General features: G+C 40.0%; 1 protein-coding gene across 11 annotated transcripts in view; it reads right to left on the minus strand.

Annotated features, from left to right (window-relative positions):
• Nucleotides 1-1,014: 1,014 nt before the first annotated feature.
• Nucleotides 1,015-22,869, minus strand: part of NUBPL (nucleotide binding protein like) — a 151,177-nt gene continuing 129,322 nt past the window's right edge. For 10 of the 11 annotated variants that reach the window (XM_030559324.1, XM_030559321.1, XM_030559323.1 and 7 more), the window contains 3 exons: nt 21,963-22,083; nt 14,386-14,468; nt 1,015-2,634 (listed from right to left, as the gene is read on the minus strand). In XM_030559324.1, the coding sequence (XP_030415184.1) occupies nt 2,572-2,634; nt 14,386-14,468; nt 21,963-22,083 (267 nt within the window). In that variant the 3' untranslated portion in view covers nt 1,015-2,571. Of the gene's footprint in view, nt 2,635-11,290; nt 11,656-14,385; nt 14,469-21,962; nt 22,084-22,869 lie in introns of those variants that run through there. The other variant, XM_030559322.1, reaches the window with a different exon arrangement.

Genomic DNA, 22,869 nt, shown 5'->3' on the forward strand with positions numbered 1-22,869 from the left:
AGGGAGTTACCTTACAAGTGGAGAACCAATGTTGAAGGCCAATTCAGGGAGAGTGGATGTAGTCCACACCCAATAATTGATTAGAAGGTGTCAATACCAAGAGAGGGGAAATTGCTTTTGTAGTGAGCCAGCCACTCCCAGTCTCTATAGGTCTCTGAAGGCTATGAGCTCCTTGCACCAAATGCACCCATACACCACCTGTCCACAGAGCAGGTAACCAGACATGCTGAGCCATGGAGCATCTTACAGAGCAAACTCATCATATTTTACGGCAATCCAATTAACCTTTAAGCATAGGTGCTGGCTCTGTGGACACTCCAGGTCTGGAGCACCCACGGAAAAAATATAGTGGATGCTCAACACCCACTGGCAGCCCCATGAGCATTAAACATTATTTACAAATATGCACAGGGCAATCCTTTCATGAAGGCATTTAATTAAAAAACATTTTGCATATTCTTTTGGAAACTATGTTTGCAGGTTTTCCCGGGACACTGGTAGTTAACCGAAAGGTATTAAAGGCAGCTTAATAGCAGCAAGACTAGAAAGAGTAAAATCTAGCGTTTTATTTTAAGAAAAAAATAAAAAAAAATAAAAGACATTATAAAAACCTAACTTGATCCCTCAGACCAACCCAGGATGTGGAGAAACATGAAAGATAAACAAACAGCCCTTTAATTGAATTCTGATAGTCCTAATCCTGAACTGGAAATGTCATTAGCCACTCACGAACTTGCTAACATCAAGAGTGAAGATAATGAATACTAAATTTGGCAAGCCTGACAGACTTTTTTAAACTTGAAAAACAACTTTGGAAATCCAAGCTTCGCAATGAGAGTTAACATGTCCTACAGTGCTATGCTGATGAGAGCCCTACAAATGTTTACAGACATACACATATGCAGATAAATTAATATTACTATGGTGGGTGCATCAGAAATGCCTATATAAAGGCAAAACTTTTTACCAAACCAACAAGGCAAATAGTTACCAATGAAGTGAGAAGAGGAAGCACACCATTAAGTGTTTAATTTTTGTAAAATATATCACTAGACAATTGCAAATGATTGGATACTTATGTTTGAATAAAAGTACAATCCAAAAGCTGGAAATAACATGGCTACTGAAACAGCTGAAGTGCAATTTTACTTCTCTGCACTTTTTTCAAGTACAGAAATGAAAGCTAAGTTAAAAAAATCAGTCATTTTTCATATTTACAAAACTCCACTAAAGTCTGAGATTCAATTAATAATTTGAAGCAAAGTTTTAAATTTGACTTTCAGTGCATATGTTTTAAGTGTTCCCAGGCTCAAAGAATGCCAAATTCTATTTTATGTCATATTATTTCAAGAGAAGAAAAGCGACAGGAACAATGGTATACATAAAGGGTGGAATCCAGGCCCTAGTGAAGTCAATGGCAAAAGTCTCTATATGAATGGTGTGAAATAGTCTGAATATAAATTCAAACTTCTAATTGTAAATGGAAGCCTGTGCTACAGAATCATGTTTTTTACGTCCATAGAAATTGTACCAACAGAAAAAGAAGGATCATAGGACAAGACAATAAAAATAAAAAGAAGTCTTGCAGTTTGAAGATCGTATCTTAGTTTGCTTCTTTAGTTACATCTTTCGTGTATACATTCAGATCCTGCATTGTTACTTTGATTTGGAAACACATGCTTATATGCAGTCATAAAACTAATTTATTTTTTTAATTGATTTCCCATGCCAAATTGAGCTCAGATATGATATGCGGTTTATAATGTACGGTTATCTAGTTTTCTGTATAGGTTCAACATAACACAAAGCAGGCAAGTAATTTGCCTACAGGTCATATAGTCCATTATCCCATAAGTAGAAATTACCTTATAACCCAATATAATCCAATAGGGAAGAAATTTGTTCTTGAATTAGGAAAAATCATTACAGAATATGCAGATCTATCATATTGTTTTTGAGGTTTAAGTTGAGATGTACACAAACATATGGTAATTACAGTTTTCAGCTGGCTAATTAAGTCCTTGATGCTTTGCCCAATTTAAGGCCATGTTGGCAATTTAACAAGAGCACCAAGGTCTGAATAAAAATGTACATAAATTGGGGAAATTGCAGATTGGGGAAATTACACTTGTGTGCCTATAATCCTCAACATGCCACGGTCCACTTTTGAGTTTTGCTGCTTGGACAAAGATGGTACATTGTATTCTGGGACTGGAGTTTCCACAGGCTGAACCTTCATGTTAAAACTGAGGGAAACTCCATTGCTGAATGATACATTTTGTCCTTGTTGTTCAAGGATATTAAAAATCAGCAGTGGACGACCATATATAAATGTCAGGTACCACCCATTTTCCTTCTGAATCCTTCAATCCATTTGAATGTAACCAAATGATGTCATGACAAAAAAAATAACGATACTTTCAAACTTTGTTTCCTAAATTTCAAAACAATTTTCTTACAAATACAATATATAATCCATAGACTTATGTATTTCTGCTTGTTCCACCACTGCTTACACCATCGAGTCACTTTACTATTAAGTTCTGATCACAGATACCCAAGATGAGCACATCATGCTGGAGGAGTTGGCAATCTCTTTACTATTTCAGTAGCTATCCTTAGATAGGCTTTGGCCTGTAAAAACAAAAACATATCAATCACCTTTTGTTTTCTATATGAAAGCATAAGAAATATAAAAACTTCTGTTCATTCTGTGTTCTTTCACACACATTCAGAGAAGTATTTCAATTTCAGTGTTGTCTTTTTGTTGTTAAGTTTTAATTACTATTATTTTATTTAAAGTGTTAGTAAGTATCAAGGAAAAATCAACTCCAAATATGGTCAGTTATTTTTTAAATTTCAGTCCAAAACTCAGCTGAGCAATCTGCCCTGCCCAGCAGGCAGTGTTTGTGTTCTTCCAGGATAAACTTCGTTTATTGTGAAGGGCCCTTTCGTCCCTGACAGAAAATTATTCCTCAAGTTCCTCCATCCTGCCAAGTTGGTTGAGGTGCTGCATACACAGTTTCAAACTTCAGACAAAAAACAAATAAAATACTAAAAAGCCAAGTGAATTAGATCATTACACACTGGGGTGCACTAAGGAGATTATTACATAAAGTCAACAGGGATTCAAAATTAAAATATTTTTAAAAGACCATTTTTCCAAGAGATCCATGTGGATATCTAAAGGAACCAAATTCCAAGTGATTAAGGATCACCCCAGTAACGGTCAATCACACACTAACCTGTGGTATGATGGTGGAGTCCCTAACAAGGTAGATGCTGTCAGAACATGGACGCTCACCAAAATAACATTCAAGGAGACGGTCTTATTATATATACCAAGGTCCTCTTCCATTAACAACTTTAAAAGCCAACAGAGCCAGGTTCATTATCAAATTGATCATAGAATCATAGACTTTAAGTCCAGAAAGGACCAGTACTCTTGTATAGCACAGACCATAGAGTTGGACCCAGTAATCCCTGTGTAAAGCTCAATAATTGGTGTCTGAACTACAGCATATCTTTTAGAAAGGCATTCAGTCTTGGTTTAAAGATTTCAAACAATGGAGAGCCTACCAAAGGCCTTGGTAAATTGTTCTAGTGATTTTACCTTAACTGTTAAACCCCCAACATGCTTCCCGTACCTCATAGACTCATACACTTTAGGGTCAGAAGGGACCAATATGATCATCTAGTCTGACCTCCTGCACAAAGCAGGCCACAGAACCCTACCCATACACTTCTATAACAAACCCCTAACCTATGTCCGAGTTATTGAAATCTTCAAATTGTGGTTTGAAGACCTCAAGCTGCAGAGAATCCACCAGCAAGTGACACATGCTCCATGCTGCAGAGGAAAGCGAAAAACCTCCAGGGCTTCTGCCAATCTGCCCCAGAGGAAAATTCCTTCCCGACCCCAAATATGGCGATCAGCTAAATCCTGAGCATGTGGGCAAGACTCGCCAGCCAGCACTCAGGAAAGAATTCTCTGCAATAACTCAGATCCCATCCCATCCAACATCCCATCACAGACCACTGGGCATACTTACCTGCTGATAATCAAAGATCAATTGCCAAAATTAGGCTATCCCATCATACCATCCCTTCCATAAACTTATCAAGCTTAGTCTTAAAACCAGATATGTCTTTTGCCCCCACTACTCCCCTTGGAAGGCTGTTCCAGAACTTCACTCCTCTAATGGTTAGAAACCTTCGTCTAATTTCAAGTCTAAACTTCCTAGTGTCCAGTTTATACCCATTTGTTCTTGTGTCTACATTGGTACTAAGCTTAAATAATTCCTCTCCCTCCCTAATATTAATCCCTCTGATATATTTATGAAGAGCAAGCATATTCCCCCTCAGCCTTCTTTTGGCCAGGCTAAACAAGCCAAGCTCTTTGAGTCTCCTTTCATAAGGCAGGTTTTCCATTCCTCGGATCCTCCTAATAGCCCGTCTCTGAACCTGTTCCAGTTTGAATTCATCCTTCTTAAACATGGGAGACCAGAACTGCACACAGTATTCCAGATGAGGTCTCACCAGTGCCTTATATAATGGTACTAACACCTCCTTATCTTTGCTGGAAATACCTCGCCTGATGCATCCTAAAACCGCATTAGCTTTTTTCACGGCCATATCACATTGGCGGCTCATAGTCATCCTGTGATCAACCAATACTCCAAGGTCCTTCTCCTCCTCTGCTACTTCCAACTGATGTGTCCCCAGTTTATAACTAAAATTCTTGTTATTAATCCCTAAAGGCATGAATTGCACTTTTCACTATCAAATTTCATCCTATTACTATTACTCTAGTTTACAAGGTCATCCAGATCTTCCTGAATGATATCCCGGTCCTTCTCTATGTTAGCAATACCCCCCAGCTTTGTGTCATCCACAAACTCTATTAGCACATTCCCACTTTTTGTGCCAAGGTCAGTAATAAAAAGATTAAATAAGATTGGTACCAAAACTGATCCTTGAGGAACTCCACTAGTAACCTCCTTCCAGCCTGACAGTTCATCTTTCAATATGACCCGTTGGAGTCTCCCTTTTAACCAGTTCCTTATCCACCTTTCAATTTTCATATTGATCCCCATCTTTTCCAATTTAACTAATAGCTCCCCATGTGGAACCGTGTCAAATGCCTTAGTGAAATCGAGGTAAATTAGATCTACTGCATTTCCTTTGTCTAAATAATCTGTCACCTTCTCAAAGAAGGAGATCAGGTTGGTTTGGCACGATCTACCTTTAGTAAAACCATGTTGTAACTTGTCCCAATTACCTTTGACCTCTATGTCCTTAACTACTTTCTCCTTCAAAAATTTTTCCAAGACCTTACATACTATACATGTCAAACTAACAGGCCTATAGTTACTTGGATCACTTTTTTTCCCTACTCTCACCCCTCCATCCTTCTTTCTGCCATTCCCAGCCCCACTGCTTTACCACTGTGATATTAGGTGCACCTCTTGTTACCTAAGTGTTCACACATCCACAGAACTGGCCCTCAAGTTTCGGGTACATAAGGAATGCGGGATCAAGGTCTTTATAAATAGTACACAAGGTGCATATAATATAATCACAATTGACCAAATGAAGGGCCAAAGTGCTACAAAGACAAAGGCACATGATTAACTTTATTCATGTGAGCAATCCCACTGAAGTCAATAGAATTACTTACGAGAGGAAAGTGACTCACTTACCTAAGTCTTTGCATGGTCAGCCTCAAGCGCAGTAGCAGTATGCTGACACTGCTAAGACTCGTTTAAAATAAGAACTACCAGGATGAACAACAGTATTTCCTATTCTGCAGTTCAGCTTGGAGGCAGTTTTTTTTTTCTTTTGAAAGCAATTTAGAACATTAATACTGCCTATGAGAGAGGCTCAAAAATGCAATTCTAATAATGTAATTATAGTTAGCATTTTTTAAGAAGACTAGCACCATTAATGTGTCTCTCATATTTCCTCCATACGCCCATTCTATAATGACAGTTTCTGTGGGTACTGTATAATGTAACTAAATGAAACAGTTGCAGACTTCTCTACAACCATTAATCTACCAATCTGTGCACTTATAAAGCAGTGCTAAATCAAGGTGACAAATAACTAACTGAAGAAACTCTCCAAGAGATTCTGAAGAATTTAGTTCTGTTTAATCATTCCTACCAGATAGTAAATAAGTCTTGTGCTAAGAGTTACTTAACATTCTTCAACACATTTGTAGAATACAATTCTATACCAGTGTGATAAGCTTGTCTTATTTGCACAGTTATGATGTTTTGGAAAAGGCAAGCCATTTTTTAAAACAGAATCCCAAATTATTAGATACAATTCTGTTTACCGTTTAGTACTATACATGCTTCAAAAATTCTTACTTTACCGTATAAAGTGTTAAGCTCTTTAATAAGAGAATGATTTAGGGTAATTTCATCATCAGCAAAACCAGCCACCACAACTCACTTTTATAGTCCTCAAAATATAGTACAGAAGAAAAGTATGGAGACAGCATAGTTATGACGAATTAGTTTGCATATAATTATGATGTAACCCCACAAAAAAATGTTTTAAGAAATAATTTTCCACAACTTAGTTACAAGCAAGTCTGACATCACTGAGTGAAACAGAATGAAATGAAAATGTATAAAAAACCTCTGTTCACAATTCACTAAGTAGTACAAACAGGAGGTATGTCTTGGAGTTAGTTCTTTAAGTTAGACTTAAGTCATCGGAATTATAAAGTCACATTCCTATACCTCAACAGTCAAGCCGTCACTTTTCCATAAAATTCCCATCAAAGATGAGGGGCAATCCTGCTCCCCCTTACCCACAATATGCATATAAAACCCGATGCACTGCAAAAACGATGTTCTACTTCCAGAGGAGGAGGAGTGAGGAGACAGGTCACGGCGTCTCAATAGAGGTAGACTATACATCCCTTTGCAGGCTGTGGTGACTAAAATTTCAAGGCCTTGAAACCCAATTCATTTTTTAAACTGGATTTTTCAGACTCTGGTCAAGGTAAAAAAGGAAAAGATCTTCCCACACTCAAGATTTTCACTAGCCATCTTTTTAAAAACAAAACCAAAAACAGCTACCCAGCTAGTTTATGCAACCAAAGCATGAATGTGTCCAAGAGCAGGGATTTTTCTAGAGAGCATTTTCCTCTTTTTCCACAAGAAGGGGCTGGCTCATAGAGGCAGCTATCTTTGACTTGTCTGAACACAACTTTCTGATGGGGAGAAGTGCCTAATCCAGGGGTGGGCAAACTTTCTGGCCTGAGGGCCACATCGGGGAATAAAATTGCATGGAGGGCCATGAATGCTCAGAAAATTGGAGTTGGGGTGCAAGAGGAGGTGAGGGCTCTGGGGTGGGGCTGGAGATGAGGAGCTTGGGGTGTAGGAGGGTGCTCTGGACAGGGACCGAGGGGTTTGAAGGGTGGGAGGGGGATCAGGGCTGGGGCAGGAGTGCAGGAGGGGTGCAGGATCCGGATGGGGGTGCAGGCTCTCGGGTGCGACTGGGGATGAGGGGTTGGGGCTGCAGGAGAGTGCTCCAGGCTGGGATCAAGGGATTTGGAGAGCGGTAGGGGGATCAGGGCTGGGGCATGGGGCAAGCCCCGTGGTGTGGCCCCGATCCAGAGCCTCAGCTGGAATGCCAGAGTGGGGCCAAGCCGCGTGGTCCAGCCCCAGCCCTGCACCCCAGCCAAAACGGGGCCGAGCCACATGGTATGGCTCATGGGTCAGCCTAAAATGGCTTGCAGGCCGGATCTGGCCCGCGGGCCATAGTTTGCCCACCTCTGGCCTAATCCAACCATCTGGCCCAACCATACTTCTGTGCAGCCTCTACACTTATTATGTACAGCTATGATCGTCCCTCTGCTAAGGGAGAGTATATCAATCCTCTCCCTTCTAACCATGTGAATGAGACTGTGAAGAGAAGACATTTTTCAATTACCTATATACGAGTAATAGGAGTCTGGGAAACAAGCAAGAGGAACTGGGAATTCTTACTGATGAGAAGAAATTTGATATATCTGACATTACTGAAATTCGGTCGGATGACTTGCGTGATTGGAATGTTAAAATCGCAGGTTATAACTGCTCAGGAAGGACAGAGTAAGCAAGAAAGGTGTGTGTGCGGGGGGGCACTCTACATTAACACCATTACCTGTTTTAGAGTTACTGATAACTCAGAGCCACAGGATTGTTACTGCATACAGATCAATGTGCAAACTAATAAAGCCCAAGAGGCCTATGGTTGGAGGCCTGTTACCAACCACTGAATCATATCAGAGAACAGGATGAGTTATTCCTTAAACACATGTCTGCAACATGTAGAAAATAAAATTGTGTTGTGATTAAAGTCTTCAGGTTAGAAGCCACATGCTAGAGGTCTCGGAGTTTCTAAAAATGATATGATAATTTTCTAACACAAAAAAGATATTGCATCCAACACAAGATAATAATCTCTCCCTTCTAACCATGTGAATGAGACTGGGAAGAGAAGACATTTTTCAATTACCTATATACGAGTAAAAAATTGGCACTATACAATATCCACAGAACACACACTGAATGGACTAAGAACTGGCTAACAGATCTTAAAAATTACACCTCTACCCCGATAGAACGCGACCTGTCATAACACGAATTCAGATATAACGCAGTAAAGCAGAGGAGAGCTCCGGGCACTTTAAAGAGCCACCTGAGCCCCGCTGCTTTAGTGCGTTATATCTGAATTTGTGTGGCGCCCAGGGCCCTTTAAATCCCCACCCGAGCCCCACTGCCAGAGCTCCGGCGGTGATTTAAAGGGTCTGGGGCTCTGGCCGCTGCAGGGAGCCCTACACCCTTTAAATCCCCACCTGAGCCCTGCTGCCAGAGCTCCGGCGGTGATTTAAAGGGTCTGGGGCTCTGGCCGCTGCAGGGAGCCCTAGGCCCTTTAAATCCCCACCCGAGCCCTGCTGCCAGAGCTCCGGCGGTGATTTAAAGGGTCTGGGGCTCTGGCCGCTGCAGGGAGCCCCAGGCCCTTTAAATCCCCACCCGAGCCCCACTACCAGAGCTCTGGCAGTGATTTAAAGGGCTCAGGGATCCCTGTAGTGGCTGGAGCACTGGGCCCTTTAAATCACTGGCAGGGAAGCCGGTCCAGTCCAGCACAGCGTACTGGCTCTTGCTGGTACGCTGTACTGGACCAAACCCAATATAACGTGGTCTCACCTATATGGCGGTGAGATTTTTTGGCTCCGGAGGATCGCGTTATATCGAGGTAGAGGTGTAGTTGTCAGTGAGGAATCAGTATTGAATGGAGGTGTTTCAAGTGGAGTCCCACAGGATTGGTACTATTCAACATTTTCATCAATGATCTGGAAGTAAATATAAAATTACTGCTGATAAAATTTGTGGATGACACAGATTGGATGTGTGGTAAATAATGATGAGAACATGGCAGCCATACAGTGTGACCTAGATCACTTGGTAAGTGGGGTCCATTCAAATAAAATACAGCCAAATGAAAATTTATATATCTAGGAACCAGGAATGCAGGCCATATACTCCGAATGGTAGACTGTATGTTGAAAAGCAGCGACTCTGAAAAGTATTTAGGGGTCATAATGAATAAGTAACTCGACATGAGCTTCCAGTGTGATGCTGTGCCAAAAAGGGTTAATGTGATGCTTAGATGTATAAACAAGACAGAAGTGAGTAAGAGCGGGCAAGTGATTTTATCTCTGCATACGCCACTGGTGAAACTGATACTGGAATACTGCATCCAGTTCTGGGCTCCATATTTTAAAAAGGATGCCGGAAAACTGGAGAGGGCAAAGAGAAGGGCCACAACAATGATTCGAAGGCTAAAGAAAATGGATTACAGTGACAGGCTCAACTGGTTTAGTTTTTGAGAGATTTAAAGAGATGAAATTGTTCAACTCAAAAAGCAGCATGAGAGGTGACTTGATTACAGTTTATAAGTATCTTCATAGGGAGAAAATACCAGGTACTGAAGGGCTCTTTAATCTAGCAGAGGAGGGCACAACAAGAACAAGTGGTTGGAAGCAGACACCAGACAAATTAAAATTACAGATCAAGCCCAAATTCTGCACAGTGAGAGGGATTAAGCACTGGGAAAAACTACCAATGGAAGCAGTCAATTCTGTATCCCTTGATGTCTTCAAATCAAGCCTGCATGCCTTTCTGAAAGATATGCTTTAGCCAAACACAAATTATCCTTACATCAATCAAAAGGTATTGGACTCAATTACTGTGGTAAGTGGGTGAAACGTAATGTCCTGTGATATAAATAAGGTCAGACTAGATGACCTAATCGTTCCTTCTGACCTTAAACTACACAAATCTATGACTCAAAGGACAGGGTATATACATTTTATCACTGGGAATAATGTGTGAAAAAAGGCACTAGGCTTTGAGGTGTATGTAGACATCCCAGTGTGCCCTTGGCCCCTTTAAAACTGGTAGCGATAGGCACATGGCACATGACTTGGAATAAGCATGTGACCTACAGGAAGCCAGACATAAGGCTTCCTGCCTCTTACACAGGGGAAGGCAGCAGATGGGAGAGAATCAAGATTAAGAAAGCTCCAGTGTGAAACTCTTCATAGCAGTCAGTAAAGGACTATCAGGAGAAGTATGTGCCCTCCCCACTTCCCACCTGTGCAAAGCAGGAAAGGTCTGGTACGTAGTGTTTTGTTTTATTTTGAGCTTTTTTCCATCTTCAGTTTATTAATACAGTAACCTTGAGGAAATAGATGTGGATCTAAACTCTTAACATTTCAGCTTTATTTGAGCTGCCCCAGCTGATGTAATCTGCCCACTGATTTACACAGTGGCCAGAGAGTTGTGCAGAACACAGATCCATAGCTCATAACCCTACCTAGGGATAGCACGAAACACTACGCTTCCCCATCCCTAGATGTAGCAGCCATTGCTTGGCCATGTGTGTCCAGGTCTTATGAGAAGATAACCCTTCACCATACATGCAACTTAGTTCCTGTGGACTGAACCAGGATTTGGGCAGTAAACATCAATATACACATACCAATGAATGGAACATAAAACTGTAGGTCACTTTTTAACAACACATTTCAGTTTTAAAAGATTTCAGAAATGCAATATTAAATTTTCTACCTCAAGGTTAGAGAATAGTTTAATTAGGTGATTTGACCCAGACTTGTTTCCTCCAAAGCGATTAAAAAGTGAAATCTTTACCTTGGTGAGAAATTCAGTTGTTTATTCGAAGCTAATAAAATGGCAGTAACACAAATAACATATGTGAAAGATCTAAACAGGATCTGAAATTACACATTACACAAATTCAACTCTACATATATTGAACTTTTTCTCCTATTCATGATCTTTTTAATGTGCCATCTGTAGACTTGAATAATACTGCTGAGTTCAGTTGTTTATTCTCTCATTACTAAGCAACAGAAGATGGCTTGCAACCAAAATAGAAGTTTTTTTTCTTTTTGGGTGGAAAGGGCATGGGGAGATGAAGAGGATTTTGAGTTTGTATCCAGACTCGCAGACACTTTCCTATCAATATAAAATGATTCATCTTTAGAGATTATAGTTTTTCCTTTGTTATTTGGAGGCTCTCTAACAGAAATTAGTTTATAGTTCATCCTTCTGGAAGCAAGCATTTCATCTGTGGAAATTTTAAAAAAAATAGACAATTTCAAATTTATCAATAACTTACTGGACAGTTATCTAGAGGTCAAAAACTCCCTCCTGTTGCTTTGTGGGGCTGAGGGGAGCAGAAGAGCACAAAAAGGGGCAGAAACGCTTTGAAAACAGAAAGAGGGTGTCTGTAAGTACAGCCTAATTAGCACAGTCCCTTCTTCATCAATGCTGCGTGGACTGGGCTCTGTGGGTATTTATTTAAAGGGAGGGCGGAGGTATATTGCAAGGAAGAAGTGTTGAGGAGTTGTCACTCTACCTCTACACACACACACACCCCGAAAACTGGCATAAAATACTGCCAGACAAAAAAAGTGGAATTCCACAGTTTGCTGGCCAAGCCAAAAAAATCAGTTATATGCCCAGCTCTAAAGGTGACTCAATATAGCAGATGGCGCCAATCTACAATGCACCAAAGACACCGCATAATTCACCACCTGAAACTCAGGGATGGACTAAATATACGGAAGGCTTCCTTAATGCTAATCTGCAAACTCAACAAAACTAGCCTTATAAACCCTTAATGTCCTTGGGGCAATGGAATTTTCCACCAATCCTAAATCTGTCAGGAGCCATGGTTCCACAAACTGTGAGGCATCACCTGTGGGTTTTGGCTGGCTAACAGCACTAGGTTCTGTAATCTGTCAACCTGAAACTGAGACAGAGCACGGACAATCCCATTATCAACACCAGAAACATGTACTACACAGAAAATATGTTAAATAAATGGCAGTGCAATACATATGCCCTTACCAGCCACATTACTTCATTGACTCTGAATTAAAGTGAACCTCTGCCTGTTTGTCACACCAAAACCAAAACCATTTATTTCTAAATTCCTCAACTCAAATAGTGACAGCCACAATATCAGAAAAAAACTTAACAGAAGTAATCTCTTATTATACTATGCTCTGCCCACTCCTCAGGCCACCTCTATGCACACCAATTCCCTTGGTAATGAACTCCAAAAACAATTTTCCAAGAGGTGTCAGACAGTTCCCATTAACTCTGATCCTAGCATCCAATTGGATCACTTAACTGATAACCCATTAAACTGCTATAAGAATGCTTCCCCTAATCCAAATCTTCCCTTCCTTCTTTTGGTCATCCTGACAAAGCGATGAGGCTTCTTAGCTCCAGAAGTGACAGCCAACACATGGGCAGAAAAGACCCTAGCAAAGGCCCCTGCCTTACATGCAAAATTTAAATACCACAATTGTTATTTATACCTATTTTAGAGGGGCTTTCGTAGGACTTTTGATCATCCTTATCAACACCTTTATATTACCTAAGCTGTCTCTGGGTATCCATGATACACCCTGTCTTGAATCCAATTCAGTTCTCGAGTATGTTAACTATGCTGGGCCTTCTGCCTTTTCTGAAGACAGTGGGATCCCAACCACTCTGTCATCTCCAGAAATGCTCTCAACACACAGCTGTGCTCTACTGATCATATTTCCTGCCAAGAGGAAGTAACTGAAATAGTGAACTGCCTCACGTGCAAGCTCATTTCTCTCACATCTGACCATTCTAATGTTATGCTAAACCTTTCAAAGGCTGAACATGGTGTGGAGCATTGGCATGCCTGTGTCAAAACAGTAATATCCTCAAACTGAGGACTGAACAAGTTACTATTTTTGCAATGAACAGGGAGTAATGTTGCATTTTGCAACCTGTGTCCTTATGCCGCATTCCTTAACCATGGCTACTGCTGCACCAAATGAGGACTATGAAAGTGAAAATAATTGAGAATCAATACTGTCTTTAAGGGAAGCTTTGAAGGTAAGATAAATGGTTGATAATGCTGTTTTTTCATGCATGAACAGCCGCAATTTTAGTTTATTTGAGAAACATGATGATGGATGTCATATATTAAAGATTAGAATCTGACCTCATAGAACCTCTCTAACCATCTAACTGCAGAATGTTGGTCACTGTATAAAAATAGAGCCCTATTGTGACAGGCATTGTACAAATGAGGTAGTAGACAATCCCTGCTTTGAAGAGCTTAACATCCAAACAGAGGAGACAGGCATAGGATAGAGAAAGATGTACTAGGCAGAAAAGTACTGTACTGTCAACAAGTATGACAATATCTCACGCACAAAACTACTTTTCTGGAAAGATAAGTCTGTTTCATTCCCACTTTCTCAATACACCCGTGCTTTCATTTGGCAATAAAATGCTATGGTGATTTCACAGAAAAATCCCATTTCCTATTGCCTACAAATTCCTCCACTTCCTGCTAACCTGTGCAGGTTCTTGTTACACAGATCTTTTGACAGAACTAACCTTCCCCTTTGATCCTCTCATGGCTCAACTACCAAAGGATCAACAGACAGCTTCAGAAGATGTATGTTATTAGTTAGATCTCATGTGGCCTGACACTGACTCTTCCTCTTCTTGGCATGCAAGCATCTGGACTGAGTCTTTTGCTACAGAGACTATGGTTCAGACTAATTAAACAAAAACATGTGCACAAAGAGAAAAAGACAGAAAGGACAACCCACATACCTGGGAACCTCATTTTTTGAGCAAGTACATCGATTAATTCAATTTTCAGGATTTATTTCCTTAGAAGGTTTCTCTTCTTAAAATAACAGAGACTTTTCCCTCCTCTCTCCCCACTCTCAGGGTATTTTTGTTTGTTTGTTGTTTTTGTTTGGTTGTTTTTTTAAGTGCATAGCACTAAACTTACCATGTCACTTTGAGGCTGTGAGATGACAATAGGCTGGCCGGCATCACAGGTCTCTCTTATATTAACATTCAATGGAATGTCTCCTGCATTAAAAACACCAAAACGTATTTACATAAAGACTTAATATTTCATAAGCTCATTTCATTAAACTAGCCCTGAAGCTACTTGAAATCATATTTCAGTTCAGGCTATCCTTAGAATTACTTAATCTCTAAAATTAGCATTTAAAATTAAAATTAGCTGCAGCAGAGTTCCACATGTCCTTAATCATTAGTACCAAATATATTTCAAATTTATTCATTTTCTGGAAAAAGAACAGATTGCTTTGCAGTAATCTGTAATGACAGGAAGTTTGCTTTATTGCTTTCTGGAGAAGCAGAAAAGCTCAAACCGAGACATTTCTATGGTCTAGACATTTTGGAAGGGTACAAAATAAAAACACTTCTTTGAGCGTCAGGATAACATACTATTCAACGCATTTCTTACTTTTGTATTTTCAACAGTGTTTTGAGATATTAATCAATATCCAAACTATAGCACATTTTGTTGCCAAACAACAAAAGGTACTATAGTCCTTAGTAGGCCATTGATTTAATTAAGTGCTAGCTGTATATTCAACTCATTCTCTTTTACAAGGGCTAACTACTGTGTGTTTTGCTTGTGTAATCAGCAGGGAACTGTTATAAAAGAAAAATGTACTGAAGGAAAAATCATTTATCAGCCCATTGGATATTTTCACTTAATTCTGAAATTTTTTTCCAGCACTAACTATAGTAAATTTTTAAAGTTCCTATAATTATTATATCACAACACAGATACTGCTTGTTAGATAAAATCCAGTTAAAAACTGATCTTCTGCCAGTATTACGTTTACAGCATGCTGGAGGCCTGACTACTCTTCACGCAGGCCTTGTCTATACTCAGAAGTTTCACTGATTTAACTAACAGTGTGTTTTTAAATCAGTTTAATTAAACTGGTGTAAAATCCTGTGTAGGTACTCTTAGTTTGGCTAGTAAGTGTGTTATTTTGCTTTAACTTAATTTATTTTTAATACCAGATTAAGGTAAATGAAAAAATAGCTAAACTGAAATAAGTGTTCATATATAAACTTGACTAAATTAAAGCAGTTTCAAAACAGAACTCTAGATAAACAGATGCAAGCATGGGTATTGTCCGGCCGGCTCTACCAAGCCAAAAAAAAAAAAAAAAAAAAAGCCCGGACTGCAGAAGCAAAAAAAAAAAGCCGCCCAGATTGTGCCGCCCCAAGAAGGGATGAAATGCCATCCCTTAGTATGTGCCACCTCAGGCACGTGCTTCCTCCGTTGGTGCCTGGAGCTGGCCCTGGTATTGTCAAACCCTTAGACGTAAGTAACATACAAGCATTGGTCCAAGAAGTATCTGTAATTGAGCCCCTTTATAATGGTGACCAAAATAAATTTTAAGTTCAACATCATTAGAGGAGGAAAGGCATTGAAATCTTGTACTGAACTTTAAAAGAGGATTTAGAAAAAAAAGTTAGGGATGCTAGTGAAAAAGACCCTACAAGAAAGAAAATAAACTAAAAAAAAGTATGGAATTGTAGGACTTGACTCCACAATTAGGGTTCAGTTGAATTCTACACGTAAAGATGACATGCAACTTCTGTTATATATGAAGACTACGCTCCATCCTCCCCAAAATTGCTCAATACTTACGCTTTTGGCACAAAATGAATTTTCTGAGAATCTAGTGCATAGGCCACATTCTGAAGACTATTATTTTTAGGATTCAGAGTAATTTTTTGCAGTCGGTCTTCACAACTAAAATTTACTGCTTCAGCAGCAACAGAATTACACAAAGAACTGCCTTTTTCCAAAATGGCTGCCATCTCCTACTGTTCTCAAAAGGATTCAGGGCCACATTTACGAAGGTATTTAGGTGCTTAAAGATGCAGATAGGTGCCCAGGGTGATTTACAAAAGCACCTAATAGAGTTAAAGAGAGTAACTAAAGGTATAAAAAGAAACAAATTATTCTGTGAGTACATTAGCAGAAAACCTGCAAGAGAATCAGTGGGTCTGCTGGACCACTATGGGTAAAGCAAACAATTAAGGAAGATAAGGATATTGCTGAGAAACTAAATGATTTCTTTGCACGATTCTTCACCACAGAGCACACCTGCCTGGGACCTACTCTTTTCTGGTAATAACAATGAAGCGCTATCAGAGAGTGAGATAACAAAATAGAAGGGCTGGAAGAAACTGATAAACTAAAAAGCAACAAATCCATGGAGTCCTGATGGTATATGCCCAAGAGTTCACATTATATCTAAGAATGAAGTTGCTGAGCTCCTAACAAAAACATGCAAACTCTTATTTTTTAAAGAAGTTACTATACCAGGGGATTGAAGGGTAGCAATTGTTGTGTGTTTTAAAAAGGTGATAGAAGCGATCTGGGATATTACAGACACGTAAGCCTTACTTATCTATCTGATACATGTATTGAAAAACAATTAAAATAGAATTATAAGAGATCTAGGAGATCACAAATTTATTAGGGTCTAACCAGCATAGCTTCTGCATAGGAAAATGTCTCTACAAATCTGTTAGAATTAACTGAACATGTTAATACAGAAATCGATAAAGGGGAACTGGTTGATGCACTTTTATTAGAACTTTTGAAGGCCCTTAACAAAGCTTCTTACAAGAAGCTACTAGAGAAACTAAGTATTTATGTTGTGTTGGTTAAAGTAATGGATCAGAAACTGGCTGAGACACGGAAAAGAAATGGCCAATTTTCTTCATGATAAAATTTAAATAGTAGAGTGTCACAATGTTCTATACTAGGACCAGTGTTGTTTAACATATTAATCAATGATATAAAAAAGGCGGTGAGCAGTGAGGTTGCAAAATTTGCAGATGACGCAAAATTATTTAGTCAAAACTTGAGAAGACTCAAGAACATCAGAGTCTTCCAAGCTCAGTGTCAAGTGCTACCTCTCAGTAGTCAGGCTTAGTGGCTGGACCAGAGGTCAAAGCCAGACTTCGAGTCGGGACTGGGCCAAGTGTAGCATTGGAATCGAGATCTGGGGACAGATCAGAGTCAGAACCAAGATCAGGGTCCATAGTGAAGCCAGAATTAGTACCACAGCTGGAGTACAAATAGGAGCCAGGGGTTGAAGCAAGGTGGTCAGAGTCCAGGGACAAGCCAAGTCACAGTCTTAGCCAGAATCTAGATACAGCTCAAAGATCAAAGCCAGGTAGTCAGAGTCCAGGGAAGTTCAGGAGGGAGAGATAAGCCTGGAGTGGGTCAGTAACAGGGCTGGAACAAGAGCAGGGTAGGGCAAGGACAAGATTGGAGCAGGGCTTGGGCAAGGCTGAGGCAGAAACAGGTATAGGGTCAAGAGCAGGAGGGGAGTCTCAAGAGTCTGTGACTCTGTGAGGCAGAACGAGGGTTTCTGACTGGGTAGTTGCACAGACTGATCTGCAGCTCTGGTGCGGCTGAGGAAATACTTGAGCCTGGGATATAGGCTGCAGCTGCATGCCTGAAGGCTGAGTCACGGCAGGCTCTGTGCAAAGGGTAAGTCAGTACACCTACTGAAGCATGGGGATGGGTGAGCAGAAACCTGCCCACATCTAAAGGCCCCTGTTCACAGTCTAAGGGGACCAGCCACCAGACCCAGGTATCAAATGATTATGGGAGACAACCAACAAAGGGATGGAAATGGCAGGGGGGGTCACAGGTTCAAAATCAGGAATCCAGATGGGGACACCAAGCAGAAGACTCAAGACAGCGTCCTCAGCTCCTCAAAGGCATCCAGAGAGCATGGCCCAGAGGAACTCTGCCCAGAGACGTGGCTTGAAGGAGGAGCAGAAGTAGGTCTCATAGTCGCAGAGCAACCCCTCATCCAGCTTCCTCCTCATGGGTCCTGAGGAGATCCTGGTAAAAGACCGGCAGCTCAGATTGGTTTTGGAGGACAAGAGCTACTGGTTGTATCGGAGCCCTCAGAGGGGGTGGATGAAAGCATGTGCCAGCGCACTCCATGCCTTACTACCTGCACTGCAAGGAATTCTACAGGGCCTTGAGGTGGAAGACACAGACCTGACTGCAGACACAGAGCAGGCCCTTTCTCCCTCCTCCAGAGAAGGCTCAGGACACCTGCAGAGACCCAGTGCAGCCCGAGCCAGAAAAACTCCAGGATCTTCTGGAGGCTGACCGGAATGTCTAGGGGCAGGCTCAGGGTGTTGAGCTGGTGCCAGAGGATGGACAGGGCCAGTTGGTTAAGCACTTGTGCCCTCCCTCATAGAGAAAGGCACCAGAGCAGCTTCGGTCACTTCTGCAACCAGTCACCCACCCTGGCCTCGAGATCTACCCAATTCTCTAGTGGGGAGAGACTGGTGACAGAAAGGTGAACACTAAGACACAGCAGCAGGCCCACACTCTACCAGATGGCTGGGAGTGCTGTAATAAATCACTTCACTTAGAATCATTTAAATTATATGCTATTATAATTTGAATGCTCTTTAACCTGCAGTAAGAGATTGGTGTCAGGGATTTTGTGCCTGGTTTAGGATTTTTAGGTCATATCACAGTAGGGATTATTAGTTACTTTACTAAAACAATACATCGTTTTGGAAAGGAATACTGCCTGTGTCAATTACTTTATCGGAAGGTTACATCTGTGTCGTTTGGTGTTTCCTTAACAACACTGGGAATTTATACCTCAGGAAGAACAGATTAAGGGGGCATTGGCTAAGTTGTTTGCTGACAGCAGATCTTAAATTCTTTGAAAGTTACATAGATATGATGCAATTAATAACAGCGCAGGTGGGAGGGAGCTCACTTGCCAGCCATCCCCGACCTTCAGGCCCAAGCTCTTGACCCAGCTGAAAGAGGCTGCCAAGTAGATGGCTTGGCAAGCTTCCACCTGCACCAGGTCACCAGGGTCCTGGGCCATGAGGAGCACACTGACAACATATGCCAACAGGACTACCCACAAATCTGGCTCTCTAAGCACCAGGAGACAATGTTGGAAGGGCAGCTAAGCAAGCAGCCCTGATTTGGCTGCACGTTTGCCTCACAATAGATGAATGGGCAACATAATGATGGACTCATTCAGTGTTAGTTAATGCACAAATGCATGAATTGGAGAGAATAATTTAAACAGTTAATTGTATCAAGCAAAGAAAAAGACCTGGTATTGGTCAATATGGACAAAAATAAAAATGTTAGGCTACATAAGGAATAGGATAGAATGGAGAATAATACAGAAATTATTATTATGTTTCCTTATATAAATCAGTACAATCTCATTTGGAATATTGTGTTTAGTTCTTGTCACTCCCTTTCAAAAAGCATTTAGAGAAATAGAAGGATTCCAGAAATGGGGGCAAAAATAATTAGTGATTGATAATCTCTCATCTGAAGAATGACAAGACTTGGACTATTTCCTTTAATGAGGAGATTAAAAAAGTGGCATGATAAAAAACATACAAAATAATGAATGATACTGAAAAGTTATGTTGGGAACTTCAATTCAGTCTCTCTCATAATACAAGAACAAGGGGGACATTCGATGATATTAAAAAGTGGCAAATTCCAAACAGATAAAGGAAACACTTTTTCACTCAAAACACTGTTAACCGGGGGGGGGGGGGGCGGGGGGGTAACTTGTCACACGGTATCATTGGGTATGTCTACAGTGCAATAAACACCCTCGGCTGGCCCGTGTCAGCTGCACCACAAGACTGAGTCAGCTGACATAGGGCAGCTGCAGGTGTTTTACTGCAGTGTAGACATACACATTGAGGCCAAGCTCTTGGTAGGATTCAAAAGACATTTACAAGGATAACAAGAATGTCCACATTTTTACTTATAAATATGAACAAAAACACACCCCAGAGCTTTGGAAGATGTAATATAAACCCTCAGAACTTTTGGTCATAAGTCAAACTCTAACTATTGGGCATTGGAAGGAGATATTCCGTATGGGCAGGTTATCTCATAACTGATTCTTGCAGGTTTTCTTCCTTTGAAGTACCTGATACTGGCCACTCTTGTAGACAGGACGATACTGGTCTGATCCAGTACGGTAATTCCTATGCTTCTATGTACAATATAAACTAATTTTAACCGTTACATCACTACATTCATGCTCTTTAATGAGAAGCTGGATAACATTATGTTTGTATCCACTCCTCTTCAAACCTCTTCCTCCCTCCTGCCAAATCAGCAAATCCCTTGGCTTCACCCTGACTTCCCATTCCTGGCCAACTTTACCATTTTGGGGGCAGCAAAAGCCACTTATGGAGATCAATGGCTGACCAAGCACCTTGTGCCACTGTGGATGGAGACTTTGCACCCACCAGCATAAAGCCAGGGCTGCAGCAATCCCCTTTGACTCTGATTCCCACACATTATGCTTCCACCAGGTGACCCTAAATGTGCGTCTTCAATTCTAAATTCCATTCCTATGTTAGATTTGTATCAGACCTTGATGTCTTTATGAAGATTTTAAATGAACTTCCTGATTCATTTTAATGACAAGCTGTGGAATATCATTGACATAATTACAGTAATACATGGAGATACATCATTAGCATGCACAATTATCTCATTTACCAACTTAAATATGCTTTTATATTTTATAACCTCTTCCTGATCACTTGGGTTTAAACATGCTATTTTTTAAAAAGGTAAGCAATTAATCCACATTTTAAAATTATACATAATTCCACATTAAATCAATATGTGAACAATTCTTGTTTTGAATTCCTTATGAGTCAAGATCAATTTTCTTTTGAAACCACATTTTGCAATCCAGTATAATCCTGAAATCCCAACTAACAATAATTAAGGTGCTCTAGACATAACTGACCTTTGACAACCAGTGTGTGTGTGATTCAAAACAAGATGTAAACTACTTACTCGCCGTGCAAAATGCAACAATTCAATATTCTATATGTAGGCACAAAAATAATGGGCCTAATGCATTGCTGTTCAGATTACAAAGTTTTCCCAAACAAGCGCATTCCTGTTCCCAATAGAGTCAATGGTCCAACTCTCACGGACTCAAATGGGAAGAGTTTAGGTCCCAAATGTCACTGAATGCATGTTACTAAATTTCACCATAATTACCAGTACCACTTTATTATTTAACAATTATATAATGTATCTGATAAATAATACTATATGTTGTATGATATATAATACATAGATATCAGAACAGTCCGTGTTCTGAAGAGTTTACAGTCTAGATGACAGTCAAGATCACTGAGATCCAGTGGATGGAGTTACCATAGACACTATCCCACCTGTGGCCCTATATATGTGAGTATTAGCCATATTTGTCACAAACTTCCAAATCTAGCCAGCATTTCATTAAAAGAAAAAATCCTGAGACAATGATAATAAACAGCATAAAAACTGTAATGAAACTCAGCAATTTAAGATTATTACTGTACCTTTTTTTCTACTTGACCATTATTTGAACATACAGTATCACAGTAATGCTGTCCCATACTTTTTTCAAGCAGAGTTTTCCTTATGCATTTCATTAATTCATCCATCAAGAATAAAAATCATATCCGTATTCTTACCTAAAACATCTAGTCCAAGAGTTTTTGCTAGACCTCTCACACCATCAGCTCCAAAAATATGGGTCTCATGTTTACATTTTGGGCACTGGAAAACACTCATATTTTGGACAAGCCCCAAAACCTGTTAAGTTAAAAAAGAATGTTCAAACCTGGAGTCTTAGTATCAATGCTAGTATATTATATCTATCCGCATATGGCATCAGAGAAATAGATCTCAAAAAGAGATCTTAAAAGTATTAGTTTAAAATGAATAGACCGTTTTAAACAGTGTCCCCATAGCCCCTAGATTTCTGGCTCAGCAACAAAGTAATTTTGTTTTATTTTTATTTTATCTTCAGTTTATAAATATTAATATATCATATATTTCATATTAATTGCAAGATTGCTGCCTTTCAAGTCAAGATTATGAAGCACATTTGTTACAAAACATCTCTTATGCTACCCAAACTACAGTACTTAACTTGCAAACATCACTTTCTGACATTTCAGTAAACAATTGTTGTATTATATAACTTTGAACCCTGGAGGTTTTATGTGCTGTGTTTTACAGTCTGGTAGTTTAAAGTTTCATTTCATGAACTGTGACATATTATTACAAGAAGTGAGACAAACTGTGGGAGGTAATATCTTTTATTGGACCAACTTTATAAGTTAACTTTATAAACTTGGTCCAATAAAAGACATTACTTCACCCACACTGTCCCTCTAGTATCGTGGGACCAACACGGCTACCACTACACTGCATTACAAAAAGTGTCACAACTGGACCTGTTTTTTAAAAAAAGACATTTTTGGCTATTAGCAGGAAAATATCTTCAAAAAGGAACTCAGATTTGCTATTCTCTCTGAGGAGCAGAGACACATTTAAAGATCAAAACAATAGAAATAATTATGCAAGGCAGAAACT

This window comes from Gopherus evgoodei, chromosome 4 (genome assembly GCF_007399415.2).
Source record: "Gopherus evgoodei ecotype Sinaloan lineage chromosome 4, rGopEvg1_v1.p, whole genome shotgun sequence".
NCBI lineage: Eukaryota > Metazoa > Chordata > Testudines > Testudinidae > Gopherus > Gopherus evgoodei.